This window comes from Sapajus apella, unplaced genomic scaffold (genome assembly GCF_009761245.1).
Source record: "Sapajus apella isolate SASKATOON/1434 unplaced genomic scaffold, GSC_monkey_1.0 scaffold63, whole genome shotgun sequence".
In the NCBI taxonomy this organism is placed as follows: domain Eukaryota; kingdom Metazoa; phylum Chordata; class Mammalia; order Primates; family Cebidae; genus Sapajus; species Sapajus apella.
The window spans coordinates 3,768,085-3,788,121 of record NW_022437003.1 but is presented as its reverse complement, the minus strand read 5'-3'; the positions used below and the strand labels follow the sequence as shown (position 1 = coordinate 3,788,121).

General features: G+C 40.9%; 1 protein-coding gene across 7 annotated transcripts in view; it reads left to right on the top strand.

Annotated features, from left to right (window-relative positions):
* The window catches only part of CDKAL1 (CDK5 regulatory subunit associated protein 1 like 1), a 718,338-nt gene that overhangs the window by 674,732 nt on the left and 23,569 nt on the right, over positions 1-20,037 (top strand). For all 7 annotated transcript variants that reach the window (XM_032247723.1, XM_032247719.1, XM_032247718.1 and 4 more), the window contains 2 exons: positions 10,162-10,245; positions 13,199-13,363. In XM_032247723.1, the coding sequence (XP_032103614.1) occupies positions 10,162-10,245; positions 13,199-13,363 (249 nt within the window). The remainder of the gene's footprint in view (positions 1-10,161; positions 10,246-13,198; positions 13,364-20,037) is intronic.

The window sequence follows — 20,037 nt, the reverse complement described above, 5'->3', positions numbered from 1 at the left end:
AAGTCCTCTGTTCTATCCAGTCCAGCTCTGAATTCATGATTTTACAAATTCACATGTAGAAGTTGGGTAGGCTAGAGCTTATCCATCCTTTCTCATAACTTGGTATTTGAAAAGAAGCTTTCTTATGCCATAAAGATCATTAGAAAGTGTCCTGCATACCACACCCGTACTTTTTTTCTTCCAAACGTCTGAATCTTTCTCTGAATTATTCTGAGTTTTATACCATTGGTATGTGTGGTGCTGTACGTGGCTCACTGAGGTGCCTGACGCCCCAGGCTTTTGGAATGAGGACTTGGAGCAGTGGAAGTGTGAGGAGAGTTGGCACGTGGTTGCTGCAGATTATTACCAGATTACATAAACAATCTCTTCATTGCTTTTGCTTTTCTTTATTCTTTTAATTTGGCTTACTTTTTGTGTCAGTGAAACAAAACTTCTACAAGCACCTTCCAAGACAGTGACCTATTAAATGTTATCACTGGTCACTTTTGTGCCTTTTGGGAATAGGAAATGTATGAAAAACATTTCCTCCCAGAAGCTCAGCCCAGTATTCATACATATTTTTGCCCATTTGTTATGGGGAAAAAAAGAAAGGATATTTCCTTATTTTAGTATTTATTTCTTGAAAAGGAAGTGGAACTTTTTTCACATGTGTACTGTATGTAGATACTTTAGATTTTTGGTTATGATTTGCTTTTTTAGCAGTTTTTCTGTTGGGAACATTTATGGTTTTCTTACTGTTTTGTAAAGGCTCTTTATATATTATACAATATATAATATGTCAATATATATGTCATACTCGCAGTTTTTTCTATTTGCTTTTTTAGTTTTGACAATCTTACTATAAATTATTTTTTTAATCAGTAGTTAAAAACTTCTGATTTATGGCAACATGGCATTATGTTAAAAATGTTTCATGAACACGTTACATGACTAATAATTTATATTTCCTCCGAGTATTTTGTGGCTTTTTTTTTTTTTTTTTCATCTTTTCAACTCACAGATGAAATTGTATGTATTTAAGGTATACAACCTATTTTTATAAGTATGTCCCTTTCCGAGAATCTGCTCTCAAAGAAAACTGGCCTAGACTTGCCGAGTAATGGCTGCGAGAGACCAGTGGGAATAGATGAGGAGGGTGGAAGTGAATGGAAATTCTGTTCAATTTTTAGGATTGGGCTTTTCATTGAAAAGTTCTACACTTATATCCGGCGTTGGTCCCACTGGTCCTTTCCATGAATCAGATCTCATGGGTAGATATTACTGGCAGTATCTGGCCGTAGGACTTCAGTTTTCAGTGTTGAGTACTTTCCCCGGCTGCCTGGGCATGACAAAGCTTGCCCCGTGTGGGGAAAAACAGACCTGATGTACTTTGTGCTGGCTGTGTGATACGAGGGCCAACTTGTTTGTGTTTGTTGAGAGGCTAGATTTCATGCTAGATGTTCTTACCACGATCTTTTTTTAATTCCACAAAGAGCATTATAGACAATACCTCTGAATGGTCTAGAATACTCCGAATGTACAGACAGGTGGTTAACATGCACCTGCTTTTTGAACTGGCAGTTTAGTCAGCACTAGGTATGGCTCCCTGACGCCAGGAAGACATCAGCGTGGCATTTCCCGTGTAACTATTTGCTCTTAACTATTGGCTCTTGATCAGCAGATGAAAATTGCTTTGTTGCTAAGAATGGGATTTTGCCCCCAGCTGGGAAGAGACTACCTTGGATTGTCTTCCTCTTACTGGGGTAGACACAGCTAGAAGAAAACCAACCAGCATGAAGAAAAGCACAGGGGGATTCTTGTTAGGAGAAACTTCAGTCTGATTTGATTCAGTAGAAATGCCTCGGGTCTGGTCTGTGTCTTGTATCACTGCACAAGGAAGGGGGGAAGAACTTTTGAAAAGCCATATTGTTTTGCAGTTTTTCTTTCTGCTTAGTTTATTTTTGAAATGCCAAGAAGAAAGAAATAAGGCTACTAAGATACTCTTGACAATTAATAGTTAAGCATATATACTTTAAAATATGGATATTCCACTTAAAAGGAACGTTCTTCCCTTTTTGAACAATTTATTCCTATTAATAAGTGTACCCAAAGAATTTTTTTGCACAGAGGACAGTGTTTTCAAATAATCTAATGAATGCCTTTCTTGTCATTGTTTAAGAAGCAGTTACCAGTCTAGCGCTTTGAGAATAAACTGTTCAACATCTTCTCTCAAGAATCCTTAAGTAGACCAATAAACTGATGCTGGCATTTTGAATACAATGGACTTAAAGGCTCATGACTTGTTTTCTATGCTATCATCATTTTTGACACACATTCCTGTGTCGTGGCCCTATTTCATTATCGAATGGCATTGTGGAGTAAGGATGAGATTAAATTTTAATGTTATTGCTATTATTACTGTTGACCGTTTTTAGCATAAGCATGCCTGGTTCTTTAATTCCAGCTTCTGCAGGGCCAGAAAATAGAAGTGTGCATTAACAGTCAGGAAAATTACTGTATACCCTGGAGACCCAGCATCGCATGCTCTGCCTGTTGTGAATGATGAATCAAAATGGAAAGGTTATCATTTTCATTAGCTAGGAAAGAACAAGACCATACTTTTCTCCAAGTGTAATTACAGCGGTTCACTGGCAACGTTACACTGCAGTAATTAGTCTAAAGGTGTATGTGAGGGCAGGCTTTTGCACAGACACTAGAAATATTATTTCAGAGTTTAAGGTCACAGGCTTGTGTTTAACATGTTCCAGGCAGCTTAGGGGGGGAAAAAAAAACAGAAAAAAAAAACCTAATTTGACTGGAGCTAAAGAAAGACATTTGACATTTCCCAGAGTCAGGCATTCAGAAACCAGTCAGGTCGAAAAATTGTAATTTATTATCTTTTATTACAATAAAAGAAAATACTTAGCTGCAGAAGTAGCATGTCAGAATATTCTGTAGGATAAACACAGATAAAATTCAAGTTTATTAGGACCATGATGTAAATGCTTACAGGAACTTTTGATATGTGTGTTTTAATCTCTGTTCTTTTCCTAAGGCAAAGAATGGACGGAGAAAATAATTGTCAGCAACTCTTCAGGGGAAATAAAATAATTTCTTTACTTCCTTAACACTGTTTTCAAGAAATAACTGTCTATCTTGCAAGATCCATACGTGTGTGTGTGTGTGTGTGTGTGTGTGTGTGTGTGTGTGTCTCCTTTGAATTTTGGGGTACTTTGAATTTCAATAGTAATATTGAAATCTTTTTGTAACTCAGCATCTCAGAATAGAAATTGACTGACATTATTTTCCAAAGCCACGCCAGGCTTTCTATTTAAGTAAAGCAAAAGTAAGAAGGAAAAAAAAAAGTCATAGAAAGAAAAGTAAGAGAAACCTTTGCTTTTGGTAGTCCAGAGAACACTTTTGCAAGCAGCATTTCTTACTGAGTTAATGGTATTAGCCCCATACCCTGATGTCTTTGTTTAATTTGAGTAATGTCTGCCTTTCTTCAAACAATTCTGTTTCTCTCTTTATATCCTTATATAGCCTGGTAGTAGAATATTGTTTGTTTCAGGACAAATGATGACATAGAGTGTACTCAATTGAGCATTCATTCAGCAACCAAATTCTGTTGGAAACCCCTGCTTTTTAAATGCAAGTGTGTGTTTTATCTGCATTCTCTGACCATATGGTTAGAACTGATGTTTTTCACAACTTCAGGCACTTGGGAAATTTAAGCAGAGATGTGACACAAATGACACAGCTAGCTGATTATGTAACTTACTGAAAAAAATCTACCCCAAAATTGAATTTAAAAACATTGCTATTTGTTTGTCACAGATGTTTCTCTACTCAAGGAAAAGTCATACACTGCAGAATTTCATCCCTGATGCTTTAAGTGTTGCACAGCTAGCAATTAAATAGGAGGCATCTAGTAGTGGGAAGAGTTCAAAGACTTCCCTTTCTTCTGCCACTGCCACTGAGCAAATCACCCATCTTGCCAGCCCTTCATTCCCTCCCTGCAAAATCAGAGAGATTGCTAAGCCCCCTCCAAGGTCTTATGTTCTTTGTCTGTCTAGGGGAATACTGCCTTTATTTTCTGCCTTTGTGGTTTTCTTAAAAAAAAAAAAAAAAAAAGTGTAAGAGCTTTTCTCATATCATTTCAACAAGGCCTAGAAAATTGTAGCACACTCATTCTTTCACAGCTGGGGGCCATATTTCCCAGCAGCTCTGCAAGGTCAGCAGTCACGCAGGGTCTTGCAGAAGCTTTTCCTGCGTCTTCCTTCCCGTCGGTGACCCAGTCAGAGAAAGCAAGGGATAGTTTTACAAGCATATTTTTTATAATTCCTTTTTCATAAAATATCTTTTAAAATAATGTTAAAATGACAAAATGAAGTCCTGTACATCCTAGGAAAAAATTACTTTCTCTACTTACATTGGAGGAATAAATTATTAAGTATGCCTAGGTTGTTAAAGCAGGTACCAGAACCAACAGCCACTTTCAGAAGTCCATAGAGCTGAATTAAGTACACGAAAAAGCTCTGAAGGTAAGAGTTGTCCCTTGCTTCAGATAGTTACAATCAAGTGACTTTCCTGACAGATCTCTTAAAAAGGCAAAGCTTTGTAAATGGAAGCTGAGCATTTTATTCTCAACAGAAACCTTTAACCTCTAGCATGTTACAGAAATTAAATAAACATCAGTTTGTTTAACCAGCCATAAACTGTATGCCTATAAACAAATCAGAAGGAAAAGGGCATCTTTCTTAGGATTATAAGAAAAGACTTTGTTGAGATTTCCTTTTTCTATTTAGACATAGGCTCTCTCTCTGTCACCCAGGCTAGAGTTCAGCAGTGCAGTGCTCACTGCGGCCTTGAACTCCTAGACTCAAGCCATCCTCCTGCCTTAGTGTTCCAAGTACCTGGGACCACAGGTGTGCACCACCACACCCTGCTAATTTTTTAAATTTTTTTTGTAGAAATAAGGTCTTGCTATGTTGCCCAGGCTGGTCTCTAACTCCTGGCCTCACATGATTCTCCCACCTTGGCCTCCCTGACTGCCGGGATTGCAGGTGTGAGCCACCACCACACCCAGCCAAGCTTTTCAGATTTTGACAGCTTCTTTAAGGAAAGAGCAAATCACTCAAGAGTCTCTTGAGACACTTTGTAGTTGTTTCCTGTCGGGTACTGTATTGAAAATCAAGTTATTTAAGTACAGCAAGAAGGTAGCTGTAATTTGCAGAGGGCTCTAAGCATATATTCACTGCTAAAGAGAAACAGACAGACAGACAGACAGACAGACACAGGCTTGATTTGGAGTACATAATTTCCTTCAGCTAATTCCCAGGAAAGCTTTGGACGTGCCATCCCTAACCTGCAGGTCTACCTTCACCAATGACTTAAAACTTCGTAATTGAAAAATCCTTTAAATACTGTAATCCACCTCCCCTTTGGCACCCTGCTCCCTTCTCCCCACTTCCATCCCACTTCTACCAACTTCTCGTTTTTAGGTGAGGAAAGTGAAGGCTCAAAAACATAGTTAGGTCTCTGTCATCTCAAAAATCGTCTACTCAGACCCTGTGTCTTTGTCCCCTACTGACCAGTCCAAATATGTAGCATCTGTGGATTTCAGAGAACCCTCTTCAGACTCTTTTCACTGGGGTTCTGCTAGAACTATGCGCTTCTGCTTCTGACCTTTCGTCGCCTTTCTTTCTATCCTTGAATGTTACAATTCTCTTGATGTCCCCGCTAGACCATTCTTTGGACTTAGAATTTCAGCTGTATCTTTATCATTTCTGCTGAGCAGTTATATTGTGCCCCTAGTTCATTTTCTATTGCTATAACAGAATACCCAAGACTGGATAATTGATAAGGAAAAGAAGTTTATTTGGCTCATGATTCTGGAGGTTGAGAAGCCCAAGATCAGGCAGCCCATTTAGTGAGGACTTCAACTCAGCAGAAGGCACAAGGGCTTTCAAAGAGACCAGACATGAAAGGCAGCCTCACGTTATAACAACTCGCTCTCACGGGAGCTTGCCCATTCCCTCAACAACCAGTTCAGTCCCTGGAGAAAGACATTAACAAATTTTGATGACCTAATCACTTCTTAAAGACACCGCCTCTCAAGACTGTTTCATTGGCAATTAAATTTCAGCATGAGTTTTGGCAGGGACAAACCATAGCAGGCCGCCAGTCATACATTTTATGAAAACCATGGTTTTCAGCTTCTTCCTTACTTGCAGGATTTTGTCCACTTTTCACAGTGATGTAACGTTTTCCCGCGGGTAGTTTCATCCATTAGGCAAGGAGTTGTCAGTGAGGGTGAGACAGCCCTGGAAGTTTGCTTCTCAGATGCGTGTAGACTCTCTTTAAGACAAACTCTGATCCCTTCTACTGGACTGGCTCTTCCATTAGTGTAATTGCGGGGTGGTGTGGTCCTAGAGGTCTGAGGATATCTGTAGCCTTGACACTTTTCTCCAAGATGCCCTGTCTTTTTCTGTGACTAGAACTCCCTTACTCTGATAGCAGAAGCACCCTTTGGATATGGCAAGCCAGGATGATTTTACTCTCAATCTTGTTCTATGAGGTTTTGTTGTGTTTTTTTTTTTTGAGACGGAGTCTCGCTCTATCGCTCAGGCCGCAGTGCAGTGGTGTGATCTCGGCTCACTGCAACCTCCCCATCCCAGGCTCAAGTGATTCTCGTGGGACTACAGGCACATACCACCACGCCCAGCTAATTTTTTTTGTAATTTTAGTAGAGATGGGGTTTTACCGTGTTAGCCAGGATGATCTCGATCTCCTGACCTTGTGATCCGCCCACCTCAGCCTCCCAAAGTGCTGGGATTACAGGCATGAGCCACCATCCCTGACCTATATGAGGGTCTTTAACCACACAGGGCTACCATATGGCGTGGGAGAGACAATAGTTGGAAAATGTAGGGGAAGCTGCTCACTTTAAAAAGAAATGTGAGGCTTGTATATATTCGCTTAGCCCACAATTTCCTTTGCAACCCAGGTGAAGTGGCATCTTCCAGAATTTCATTGAACTCATTCCTCCCTAACTTCAGTGCTGACTTTAATATTATTTGAAACAGTCAATTCTCTTAAAGGTTATATTTGATAATCACATCAATGTGACTTCATTAAAAAATATTGAGGAAAGCATTTATTATTTTTTGTTTGTTCATTTGTTGAGATAAGTTCTCACTCTGTTACCGAGACTAGAGTGCAGTGGCATGATCAAAGCTTACGGCAGCCTCCAACTCCCAGGCTCAAGCAAGTTTTATATATTTATAATACATATATATATTTATTTTAAGGGGGTGGGATGGCTTGCAGCAGGTTTTAATCAAAGCCCTAGTTTTCTTAGGCTTGTTTTTGCTTAGTATGCTCTGGAGACTTTTCTTTTCTTTTCTTTTTTCTTCTGTTTGAGACAGAGTCTCACCCTGTCACCCAAGCTGGAGTGCACTGGTGCAATCTCATCTCACTGCAACCTCTGCCTCCCAGGTTCAATCAGTCCTCCCGCTCAGCCTCCTGAGTAGCTGGGATTACAGGCACATGCCACCATGCCTGGCTAATTGTATTTTCAGTAGAAACAGGGTTTCACTGTGTTGGCCAGACTGGTCTTGAACTCCTGGCCTCAAGTTATCCACCCACCCTGGCCTCCCACAGTGCTGGGATTACAAACATGAGCCATTGTGCCTGGCCTCTGGAGATGTTTTATTTTATTTTATTTTATTATTTATTTGAGACAGGGTCTTGCTCAATCACCCGTGCTAGAATGCAGTAGAATGATCACAACTCACTGCAGCCTCAGCCTGCGAGGCCCAAGCAATCCTCCCACCTCAGCCTCTTAAGTAGCTGGGACTATAGGCGCCACCACCCACACTCAGCTAATTTCTGTATTTTTTTATAGAAATGGGATTTTGCCATGTTACCCTGGCAGGTCTCGAACTCCTGGATTCAAGTGTTCTGCCCTCCTCTGCCTCCCAGAGTGCTGGGATTACAGGCATGAGCCACCGTGCCTGGCTGCTATTGAGATGTTTAAGGGCCCTGCCAGTGCAACTGGGTCCTCAGCTGCGGATGCAAATAGAATGACTGGAAAAAGTGTTTGCCACTGTGAATTAGTGCACATAGCAGTTCTCATGAGTCTCTTTGTCAAATAGTAGTTAAATACTCACCTACAAATAGTTCTCTTCTGGCTGATTAAAGCTCCAGCTTTCCAGTATATAAACATAGCCAGTTGTTTTAAGTCTGTATATATTACTGTCATTGTTATCATCTCCAGATGAAATAGAGCAGCCCAGACATGACGGCCCTTACTGTCCACATTGACTCTAAGAAGAAGAAAGAAGCAGCATCGTTTTCAGTGGCTCTACAATTTCATATTGTTGTTAATTTCCTGAAAACTTGTTGTTAGATGAAGTGTAATTGCAGATTTCCTTAAGAACCATTGACAGATACTTATCCCAAGTCATAAGCAACTCACACTGGGAAATGTGTGCAAACATTCTGAGTTTTCTTCTAGAAGAATATACTTCAGTGAGACCCTATATTCACCAGTTCTTTTCTATGAAAAGAGTTATTGAAGCTCAATGTGGGAGTTGGGGGGAATTTCTTTTTTTGCTGCTTGGTTTTTTTAAGGGGATTAATGTTGCCAGACCTTTCATTGTTTTTCAGAGAGTGAAAGAGAGTCTTTAATAAGTGTCATCTGAGAGACCTTACAACTTTCGGCTAGGAGGGCTACATTTTCAATAGTATACTAGATAGTAAATTATGGTGTATTTAGGTACTGGCATTGTATGATGGAGAGGGGAGTTTGATGGTTTTTTTAATTGTTAGGTGGTCTATTTAGTGCAGCTGTGTTTATATTTCCTTCATGGGAACATGATGACAAGTCCATACAAATGAGAATAGGAATTTTAAAAAATTATCTTGCCAATGGGTTTTAATTTCAGGGGTCGAAGTTATTAAGTAGCAATGGTAAAAATAATCCCCGGCACAATCATTCAGTACAGTCGGTTTCCTGTGTCAGAAATTTTGACAACCTTGTAAAAAGAGTAATTGAGGCCTGACGTGGTATCTTACTCCTGTAAGCAAGGAGGCTGAGGCGGGCAGATCACCTGAGGTCAGGAGTTCGAGACCAGCCGGGCCAACGTGGCAAAACCTGTCTCTACTAAAAATAAAAAAAATAGCTTGGCATAGTGGCACATGCTTGTAATCCCAGCTACTCATGGAGGCTGAGGCAGGAGAATCATTTGAACCCAGGAGGCGGAGGTTGCATTGAGCCGAGATCGCACCACTGCATTCCAGCCTGGGTTGACTGAGCGAAAGTCTGTCTTAAAAAAAAAAAAAAAAAAAAAAGAATAATTGCTACTTTAAATGCTGCATTTCACAGTAGAATAAACTTGGAAATGGTAGAATTTCCTTAGAATAGTCACACTGCTTTCTTTACCCTTTGTTTTGGCTGGTTTACTTCTTTGCTATTAAAAAATGGGTGCTTAGATCATAATGTACATCAATCCTGTAGAAAATTAACAGTTCCATATTTGTGCTTTCTCTTTGTAAAATAATAAATGAACATGGGGTCGTGACTGCAGCAAGGAGAGTTGCCTGTGACAGAGAAAATGTATGTAATAAGCAAATAACTCCGTGAATTAGTCAGTACTTTCAGAATTGTATGCAAGATACGAAATATGGAGGTACAGGGTCCTAATGACTAGGTTTCAGAGGCATTTTCTTTAGTGCTACATCCCTCATAACTCAAATTAATGTTTATTACTATTCTTTCATATCGCCAAAATGTTTTCATGAATTTGGATTAGAAGCAGCTTGTTCTGGCTTGTTTTGCAACTTTGTTTCAGGAAACAAAGTGATATTTAGAAGATTTTTGTATGTCATAGAAGCTTTAATTATCGTACTTATGTTGAGGGAGATCAAGTTCTGTTTCAGAGTTATGTAGGAAAATAAGAGTTTATACCATGCTAATTTTATGTTGCCACATAATTAATGTCTTTCAAAAAAATTGAATCTGTGATTTGAGCGGTGTTCACCGTTAAGTAACCAGCGATGTAGAATCTACTTTAAAACTTGGTCCAGACCTACTTGAGCTGGCCTTTATTTTTATTTTTGGATTCACAGGTGTTAACCCTTATTGTTCCTTTTTGCCCCCTCCCCTTCTCTCCACAGATTGGTGAAAGACAGCAAGTGTTAGTAACGGAAGAATCTTTTGATTCCAAGTTTTATGTTGCACACAATCGATTCTATGAGCAGGTAAGAGGCACTTCAGTATTCTGGAGTTTTCTCCAAAATGAGAAAGAGTTCTGAAAGTTTAAGCACAGGGCATTTAAAGGGGAGAGCGTTGAATCTTGTCACAACGAGGCTGTTTTGTAGCCTCAAGTCAGCCAGGCTAACACGGGTTTGTCTTTGTGACTTTCTCTACCATACATTCTCCACAAAGGAATACGTGTATTTAGTCGATTTTAGTCCACATTAATGTTTGACGGGACCAGCCTTAGGCTTTTGGGCGTTTGGAACCAGGCAATTAACACTGCCAGAATTCCCACACCCTGGCAAAGCAGGGGGAAAGTCCTGCTCAGACGACAGGAAGGATGTCAGCATGGGCCACAGCAGCATGAAAGGGCAGGGATTTCCTCTCACCGGCACATCACCCGTAGTTTTTTTAGTAGATTGGTTGGTTGGTTTTTCAGTTTTGTTTAATTTTCGTATTTGTTTTTTTAACTTCTACCTTGATAAAAATGCTGGGAGCAGAGGGAAAAGAGTCTTTTCCTTGGACCCAGCTCAAATTGTATAAACGACTATGCAGACCAGTGTGAGGATCCAAGCAGCTTCACTGTGGGAGCTTTGGGGGCCATCCCAAGGCGCACCCCGCTTACTAGCCTTCCTTCCCTGCCCGTCGAAGCTGGCCTGCCTTTGCCCCCAAAGGAGCCTGACTTCTGTTTCGGCATCAGGGTTTCTTCTCCACCAGGTGGGAGAGCAATTCAAAAGTGACTGAGGGAAAGAGAGTGCCTCTCTCAGGGGCATGGTCCCTGGCAAGGGCCAAGGTCAAGGAAGAGATCAGTCATCTAGTGAGAGCCTGTGCAGGAGACTCCCATGGGGGTACGGAGATTTTCATTGATCTTTCTGGATTGTATTAAAATTAAATGGAGCTTCCTCCTTTTTTGCTTCTTTCTCATCAGATAAGAGGTAAAAATGTTTGCTATGGGTCCTGGCTGGAATCAGAGCTTAAGAAAACCCTGAAGGGCAATGTGGGCAAGTCGAATGAGGGACGGGCAGAGGAAGCAGGCTGTCTGTGTGAGAAGGCAGGAAAGGAGGAGCTGAAGAGGCCCCCAGCATTGACTTTCCCCAGGGAATCATCTCAGACTGGGCAGTGGGTCCCGAGGAAATAGGGGAGCTTTTCAAAGCTCAGACTAAACATGCTGTGTTCAGTAGCATGGAGACTCTGGTTGAGGAAGGGCTCCCAGCCCTCCACGTCTGGGTTGCGTCTCTTCCCCATTTCCCATCTCATTAATATACTCCAGAGGGCCATTTTCCCATTGAGGCCAACCTTCTGCTCAGCCCTGGGGAGGAGCCTGATTGCATTTTGGTCGCCTCTTCTCTCTCCTTTCTTTTGCCATCTGGGTTTTGCCTCAGCAGGGAACTTTTTTTCCCTTCATTTTAAAGGCAGTAGCATGCCTCGTTAGCTGCTTCCTCCAATTTAAAGCAGTCAGGCTTTTCCCAATTATTAAAACGGGAGGAGGGGAAAACACTGAGCCCTTCATTCAGATCAAGGCCGCAGATCAAGGAGGGTTATTTTCCCCCAGAATAGGACCAAGTCTCCCAGGGTTAGTTTGGTCTAGAGATTTTCTTATTTTATAAAAACTGATTTAAAAGGGCTTTTTATATCCCAACACTAAAGCTCTTTTAGTTCGTTTTGCCTGCCATAAGTAATTCACCACCCAGGTGACCTTTTTCTTATACTTTGATGAAGCAGTGAACTCAGTGGTCGTAAAAATCAGACTCAGACCAAGATTCGATTTTGCCTCTCAGAGAGATTGGACGTGGAACTCCTGGCTCTCATCTGACTTTTCTGTCTTGACAACTAAGCATATAAAGGATTTTATAGGAATTATTTTTTTCTAAATAAGATGAGTTCCAGAGGTGAAGATTATATCTAGATATCCAAGCATTACTGGATTAGAATCGGTCTATTTATTTTGGATTCCGACTTGAAAAGACTGGCAAGCAGCTCCAGTGTTGAAATAGACGTGTGAGGGAGACATGCACACAGCTACCTGTAGGTCCCAAAGGAAGGGAAGCATTTGCTCGAGGTAAACAAGTGCTTTCATCAGGAATCTCGAGTGGAAAGAGACAGTCTGACAGTTTGCTGTGAACAAGCCAAAGTACCCTTCAGCCTACTGGTTCTTCATGGAGGCAGAGCCCCAGGACTGCCAAGCACATGCTTTTTCTAACGGAGCAAGGGAAATGAGTGGCAGCCATTAGTTACAGGAGTCATTTAGCGCCAAACGGCAGTATTCCGGGTTATTGGAACGTTCTTTTAAATATTCATCCTTCTCCCCCAAAACACAGCATGCAGCGCACACACATGCGTGAACACAAACACGCAGGCCTGTATTTGAAGTATCTGTTCAAACCGTTCCTCTGACAGCTCACTTGGAAAGTATTAAAAGTATAAGGCTTTCATCAGTATTGTCTCGGCCTTCCTCATTGCTTGGAATAGCCAAGAGCAGACTATCGAAGGCCTGTCCAAAAGTGGCTGGCTGATGGCTGGGGCTTTCCCAGGCCTGCCTTCCACGTGCCTCCCGACACTAGGTGCATCTTGACTAGAAGAGCACTGTCCGGGGGCCTGGGAGCCCTTCCAGAAGTGCCTTTCCTTCCTGCAGGCTCCCCAGACCCCTCAGCAGCTAGAAGATAGAGCCTGCTTTGGAGGGGATCCCAGAATAGAACAAATGACAGTGAGGGACAACGAGGAAACCCGGAGAATCAAGTGTGCCTTCAGTTAATAGTATTAATAATACATCAATTTGGGCTCATTAATTGTGGCAAATGAACCATACTAATGTAAGATGGTAATAATAAGGAACCTGGGAGCTGGGTATACAGGAGCTCTCCGTAGTATCTTTGCTATAATTTTTATAAATCTGAAACTGTTCTAAAGTAAAAGGTTTATTTTCAAAAATTAAGCCTCTGAAAAAATGTGTTTCAGGTTTTAGTGCCAAAGAACCCTGCATTCATGGGGAAAATGGTTGAAGTGGACATCTATGAATCAGGCAAACATTTTATGAAAGGGCGGCCAATATCAGATGCCAGAGTGTACACGCCTTCCATCAGCAAACCGCTCGCAAAGGGAGAAGTCTCAGGTTTGACGAAGGTAAGTGAAAGATGCTCTCCTCTCGGCCCTGCTCATAAAACAGCAGCTGTGGAGGCACAGCGATTCCAGACCATGTTTCTGTCATCATGTATGGTCCCTTTTTATGTATGCATGAGGCCTTAATCCTTTCTGACAGATTGAAATCGGAATGAGAAAGATGTGTTTTTGCTGATGCCGATAGCGTTGCTTCTCTGGCTGGAAAGGAAATATGCTGTTTCTGCTTCCAGGTTAGAGGCGGAGGGGGAAAGCCATTATTTGCCGGTAAAAATGTTGACACCAAAAGATGCTCGGATACAGTATGTTTCTATGTCAGTAGATCCGGAGTGGAAGGGGATGAGGAAAGGAGTGTTTTCTTGCTTTACAAAGCCGTTTATACTCTAGTAAAAACCCACGCTGAACAGGCACTAAACCGTATCATATATGCAGTTATGGTGCCTTTCAGAAGGGTGTTAGCTGGATATCTGCTTTAGTCATGTGGAGTGAAAATTAAACATGTTTTTTTCTTTCTATAAAAAAGCAACCTGACCCCTATTTTGTACCTCGGTAAATATGGCTGTTTGCCAAGCTCTCTCACGTTTCATCGAGCTACAGTTGTAAAAGCTGATGGAGTGTGAAATGAAAATGTGTATCACATTTCTAAGCATCATTTGATGTCCTTTCTCCAACACAATTGTTAAGCGCTTAAAAAAAAAAAAGCATACAGCAATGATTTAACATATGGGGAAAAAAAATGACTGATATTTATCTGGCCGTGTAACCCCAAAATTGTTTTAATCCGTGTATTATTTTCTCCCTCAAAACAAATTGCACGGATATGTTGGTTAAAATAAAGGGGGTACAGCTTCACTTTGGCAGCAGCAACAAAGACGATACTATTGTCTGTGCTCTCACCGACTGTGGTACTGGACTCTCGTGTCTGAAACCGAGTGATACCTCGGATGTGCTTGACAGGTGCACGCGCGGCTAATCCATAGTGGAATGCTGTAGAGAAGCGTTTGTCAAAATCCTACCGAATGTACAGCCTGCACAATCAGGAGACAAGTCTAAACCCTGATAAACATAGCCACTCATTTTGCTGTTTGTGAAAAGAAATCATACTTTGGAGAGAGGATGGGTGGCCAGGAAGAAGCAGTTAATCTGGCATTTAAATGATACTGCTAGAGATTTGCCTTTTTATATGTTAGCCAATACTTTGAAAATTGTTTTAAGAGGTCCGCTTATTTTTTTTAATTTTTTTGGTTTTCCACATAGTATGCTTTGCAAGGTTAATTTTAGATGGCCACAGCAAAAAGTGTTTCTCAGTAAGCAGTGGTGGGGAAATTATTATTTCAAAGACTCTGCCTAGGTGAATTCCTTCATGTTTGCCTCTTGGAAAGGGTAGTATTCTAAAACATCACCATGGATGACACATAAATAAGGAAAGGTAGTACCCCCCCTATTTGTTCCTTGACCGTAGTGTTACCATCTAAAAGGGCAGCCCCATTTAAATTCTCTGGGGCACCCTTTCTCCTCTCCCGTCCTTTCTTCTAATCTAGAAAATGGTGTCATCAGTTCTACCACCAGCCCAACTCTGAACCAGAATGGCCCAAAAGCCCCGCATAAGATGAGGAAGGCAGTTGGTTGCTGGTCCGCCAGAGCCTCTCAAAATAGTCTTGTAGCATGAGGCTAGTGGGTTGGGATATTGATTTGGGTATTTACATTAAGATAAATAGTAAGGCTTTTGTTGGTTTTGGGGTTTTCTTTATTGTTTTTTGAGAGAGGGTCTCCCTGTGTCACCCAGCCTAGAGTGCAATGGTGTGATCATAGTTCATTGCAACCTCTGCCTCCCAGTCTCGAGTGATCCTCCCACATCAACCTCGTGAGCAGCTGGAACTATAGGTACGCACCACCATCCTGGCTAATTTTTTTTTTTTTTTTTTGAGACAGAGTCTCACTCTTTTGCCCAGGCTGGAGTGCAGTGGTGCTCAGTCTCCACCCACTGCAGTCTCTACCTCCCATGTTCATGCCTCAGCCTCCTGAGTGGCTGGAATTATAGGCACAAGCTACCACGCCCAGCTAATTTTTTTTTTTTGGTAGAGACAAGGTTTTACCATGTTGGCCAGGCTGGTCTCGAACTCCTGACCTCAGGTGATCTGCCCACCTCAGCCTCCCAAAGTGCTGGAATTACAGACATGAGCCACCATACTCAGCCCTGGCTGATATTTTTTCTTTTTTGTAGAGTCAGGGTCTCACTTTGTTGCCCAAGTTCGTCGTGAACCCCTGGCCTGAAGCACTACTCCATTTTGGTCTCTCTGGCATCTAAAGCAAAATACATTATGCTTTGGACTTATTTTGTCTCACTTGACCTCTTTTTTTTTTCTTTGAAACAGAGTTTTGTTTGTCACCCAGGCTGGAATGCAGTGGCACAATCTCACTGCAACCCTCACCGCCTGGGTTCAAGCGACTCTTCTGCCTCAGCCCCCCGAGTAGCTGTGGTTACAGGCATGCACTACAGCACCTGGCCAATCACTTGATCACTTTTGATGAAGCTGATGAGAAGTACAACAGACTAGATGGGTGTTACCAAAATGGTGGGAATAGTGAGAGTTATGTGTGCGTTTTTAGTGAAAGGGACAGAAGAATAGGAAATGAAGAAAACACGGTTTTAAGATGCTAAGAAGATTAATATTTTTATCTTGTGCTCACACGCAGCCTCATTTTGTGGTAAGCCGCTGATTGTGATGATCTTTTTATACCATTAAGACTTCTGTGGAAAAATTGCTATGCTGTTCAGTTACTCCACCTGAAGAAAACCTGTCGCTAGACAGGACCTAGGATCCGCTATACCGTAATAGTTTGAAAAATTATCTGAAAGCCACCATCCAAGATTGGGATCAAGGATTTTTTTTTAACTCTATTATGGAAATCTATTTATGAAAATGTTGTGAACATTTTCAAGCATATACAAAAGTAGAGAATAATATAATTATGCCACATACCTGTTACCCATGAGCAGTCATCAAGTCACAGCGAGTCCTATGTCATCTGTGCTCTTATCTACCCTCTTCCCTCCACCTTGATTATTTTGAAGAAAAACCCATTTATCACTTTATTTCATCTAGAAATATACTAGTAAATACCTCTAAAAGATGAAGATACCTTTTATAAACATAATCACAATTATTGTCAGATTTTAAAATCATTACGTATAATTGTCTTTGACTCTTCCAGGCCTACTGCTATGACCCAGAGTCAACATTTACAGCATGCTTATCATGGGCCAAATACCATGCTAAATGTGACATGTGACACTCACATCATCCTCATAACCCTGAGAGGAAGACGCTGTTGTTATCCCCATTCCTCAGAGAAGGAGTCTGAGCATCAATAATTCAATAAATAGCTTATCTGGAGTCACAGACTTTGAATGTAGAAGAGGGAAGCCAGGATTTATATCCCATTCTTAACAATTTTCAAGTCTGTATTTTTGGTTTTGTTTCTGTTTTTTAATTGTGGCAAAATATACATAACATAAAATTTGCTGTCTTACTCATTGGTAAATGTATAGTTGTGTTAAGAACGTTAGGTTCCTCATATAAGTGGAATCGTTCAGTCACCAGTGTTAGTCTTTTGTGACTTGCTTATTTTACTTAGCATCATGTCCTCAGGGTTCATCCATGTTACAGCGCATGTCAGAATTTTCCTCCCTTTGAAGGCCATTCCATTATATGTGGATGCCGTGTTTCATTTATTCATCTCTCCATTGATGGACATTTAGGTTGCTTCTACCTTTTGGCTGTTATGAATAATGTTTGCTATGAACATGGGTACGCAGCGATCTCTTCACATCCCTGCTTTCAGTTCTTCTGGGTATGTGTCCAGAAACGGGGTTACTGGATTGTATGGTACCTCTGTTTTTAGTTTTTTGAGGAGCTGCCATACTGTTGTTCATGGCAGCTGTACCATTTTACATTTCCACCCATAGAGCATAAGAGTTCCAGTTTCTCCACATTTGCACCAACATTTCTTTTGTTTTTCTTTTCTTTTGAGAGTAGCCATCCTAATGGGTATGGGTCAAGCCTGTATTTTGAAGCCCAGGTCCGTAATGCCTTGCCCATTTTAATTGCAGGAGTCCTATTTGGTAACTTCTGGACACTAGTGTCTTTTTGGGCACCAGAGTAAGCTTACACTGGATATAAAACAAGCAAAAGAGAGAGAGGGGAAAATGAGAAAATGGACAGTCTTAATTATCTTCTCTGTGGGTTCAGTTAAAAATGGCATTAGAGATCCAAGCCTCTCAGGAATATGAGAGAATGTGAACATTACTGCTGTCTGTTTTAATAAAGGGTAACTAGTCTTACTACTAATGTTCTTTCTTCCTGTCTGGCCTATGTTATAACAAATCACTTGAATCTTACCATTTCTAAGATCGATTCTTAAGAAGTCAGAACTATTCTTTGCCTGGCAGAAGACAGAAAGGAACATTTTCTCTTCTAATTTTAAACTTATGAATAGTTTTATTGCAAAGTTTTTTCTTATTGAATTCATCCTTAGTAGTAAAAAGTGCTTTAAAGAAAGAAGAAGTAGAGTAGCGTCGTGAAAGCTCTAAAGGATTTGGAGTCTGTCAGGTTTGGGTTCAAATTACAGTGACAGTTACTATGATCAAGTACAACTTTCTTGACTCATAGCAATTTCATTTGTATAATGCAGCTAACACTGATTCGCAGAATATTAAATCATGTGGACAAAGTACACAGTGCATAGCAGGTATGTTAAATATTATAAATACAGAATTTAATAGTTATAGCTTTAAAAAGTGGTGGTTTCCTGGCTTTTGTTTTGATTTCTTTTACTTTTCTTTCTTTCTTTTTTTTTTTTTTTTTAAAGACAGAATCTCACCCTGTCACCCAGGCTCAGTTCAGTGGTATGATCTCGGCTCACTGCAACCTTCGCCTCCTTGGTTCAAGAGATTCTGGTGCGTCAGCCTCCTAAGTAGCTGGGACTCCATGCATGAGCCACCACAACTAGCTAATTTTTGTATGTTTAGTAGAGACAGGGTTTCACCATGTTGGCCACGCTGGTCTTGAACTCCTGGCCTGAAGTGATCCACCTGCCTCACCCTCCCAAAGTGCAGGGATTAGAGACCTGAGACACCACACTTGACCTACTTTAATTTTTTTTTTTTAGTACCTTTTCTTCAAGGTACTTCGCAGCTTGGTGCAGTGGTTCACGCCTGTAATCCAGCACTTCGGGAGGCCATGGCAGGGGACCACTCGAGCCCTGGAGTTTAAGAACAGCCTAGGACCATCAAGAGACTTCGTCTCTATAAAAATTTTAAAAATTAGTCAAGTGTGATGGTGCACACCTGTAGTCCCAACTACTTGGGAGGCTGAGATGGAAGGATCACTTGGCTTCAAGGGTCGAGGCTGCAGGGAGCTGCTGCAGCCCAGCTTGGGTGAAAGAATGAAACCTTGTCTGAAAAAAAAAAGTGCTTTGCATTCATGGATTGCATATACATTATAGTGTAGCAATTAATAACATGAATCTGGATTCTGATTACCGAGGTTTGAATCCTGATTATACTATTACCAAAAAATATGTCCTTGGGCCAGTTACTCAATGTCATGTCCCCCCACCTCAGTTCTCCCTCTGTAAATGGGTGATAGCAGCACCTGCTTCATAGGATGTACATGAAAATGGCTTAGCAGTCAATAAGTATTGGCTACTATTTTCATTATTAATTTGCGATGCATGCCAAGGCATTATTTTACTTTAATCCGTGAAGGAAAAGTTGCACAATATTTTATCATTTCAAATGTTGTATTCATCAGCCATAGATTTCTGAAACTGGCAGATGAAACCAGACCAACTGACCAGATGCCTCCACGAGAAGGACAAATGAACAGAAAGAGATTCCAGTAATACTCACATAGTGTTGGCTATTCTTACTGACAGTTCTTCCTCTTACTCCTCATATCTTTTTTTTTTTTTTTTTTTTAAGAATATTCTAGAATGGAAGCCTGGACTTACCGTTCCCTTTCTTACAAGTTAAGAGAAGGCTGCCCTGGGGTGTCTAAGTGCCACCTGTTTCTCATCTCCTGAGACTTTGATCCTAAGAGCGGATTCACTTGAGCAGTTAGATAGCTCAGCACCGACACAGCCGACTGCGCTTGGAAAGGAAGCAGAACTTTTAAAGGGTGGCATGGTTTGCTTCATTACCAGACAAGGGCCAGCAGGATATTCAGGTGTACTGAGTTTTATGTACAAACTATACTATATGTTCAGAGCTTTGACCCTTGGCAAAACATAGTTAAAATGCTTTCCTCTCCACCTGACTTTCATTTCCAGAACCACTGAAGTGAAAGGGTCTATTAGTTCAAGGCCAGATTTGAAAGCACATGAAAACTACATTCATGAGGTTAAGAAATGGCTTAATAATTAAGTTAAAACACTTGAAAGTGGGTCTAATTTCAGATCGCCTAACCATGCTGAAGCAAATGAGGGCGTGTTTCTTCCTATTTTTCCTTCCACCCCCAAGATATTGGCTCCAATCCCAAGCAGTTTTTTCTGTTCCTTTTTTATTATTAAACTTTATGTAAGACTTAATTCTCCATTGCCCATATGCTAAGTTCATGTCACAAACAAAACCATAGTACATTTACTATTTTACGCGTGTCTTCTCTTTCATTTTGTAT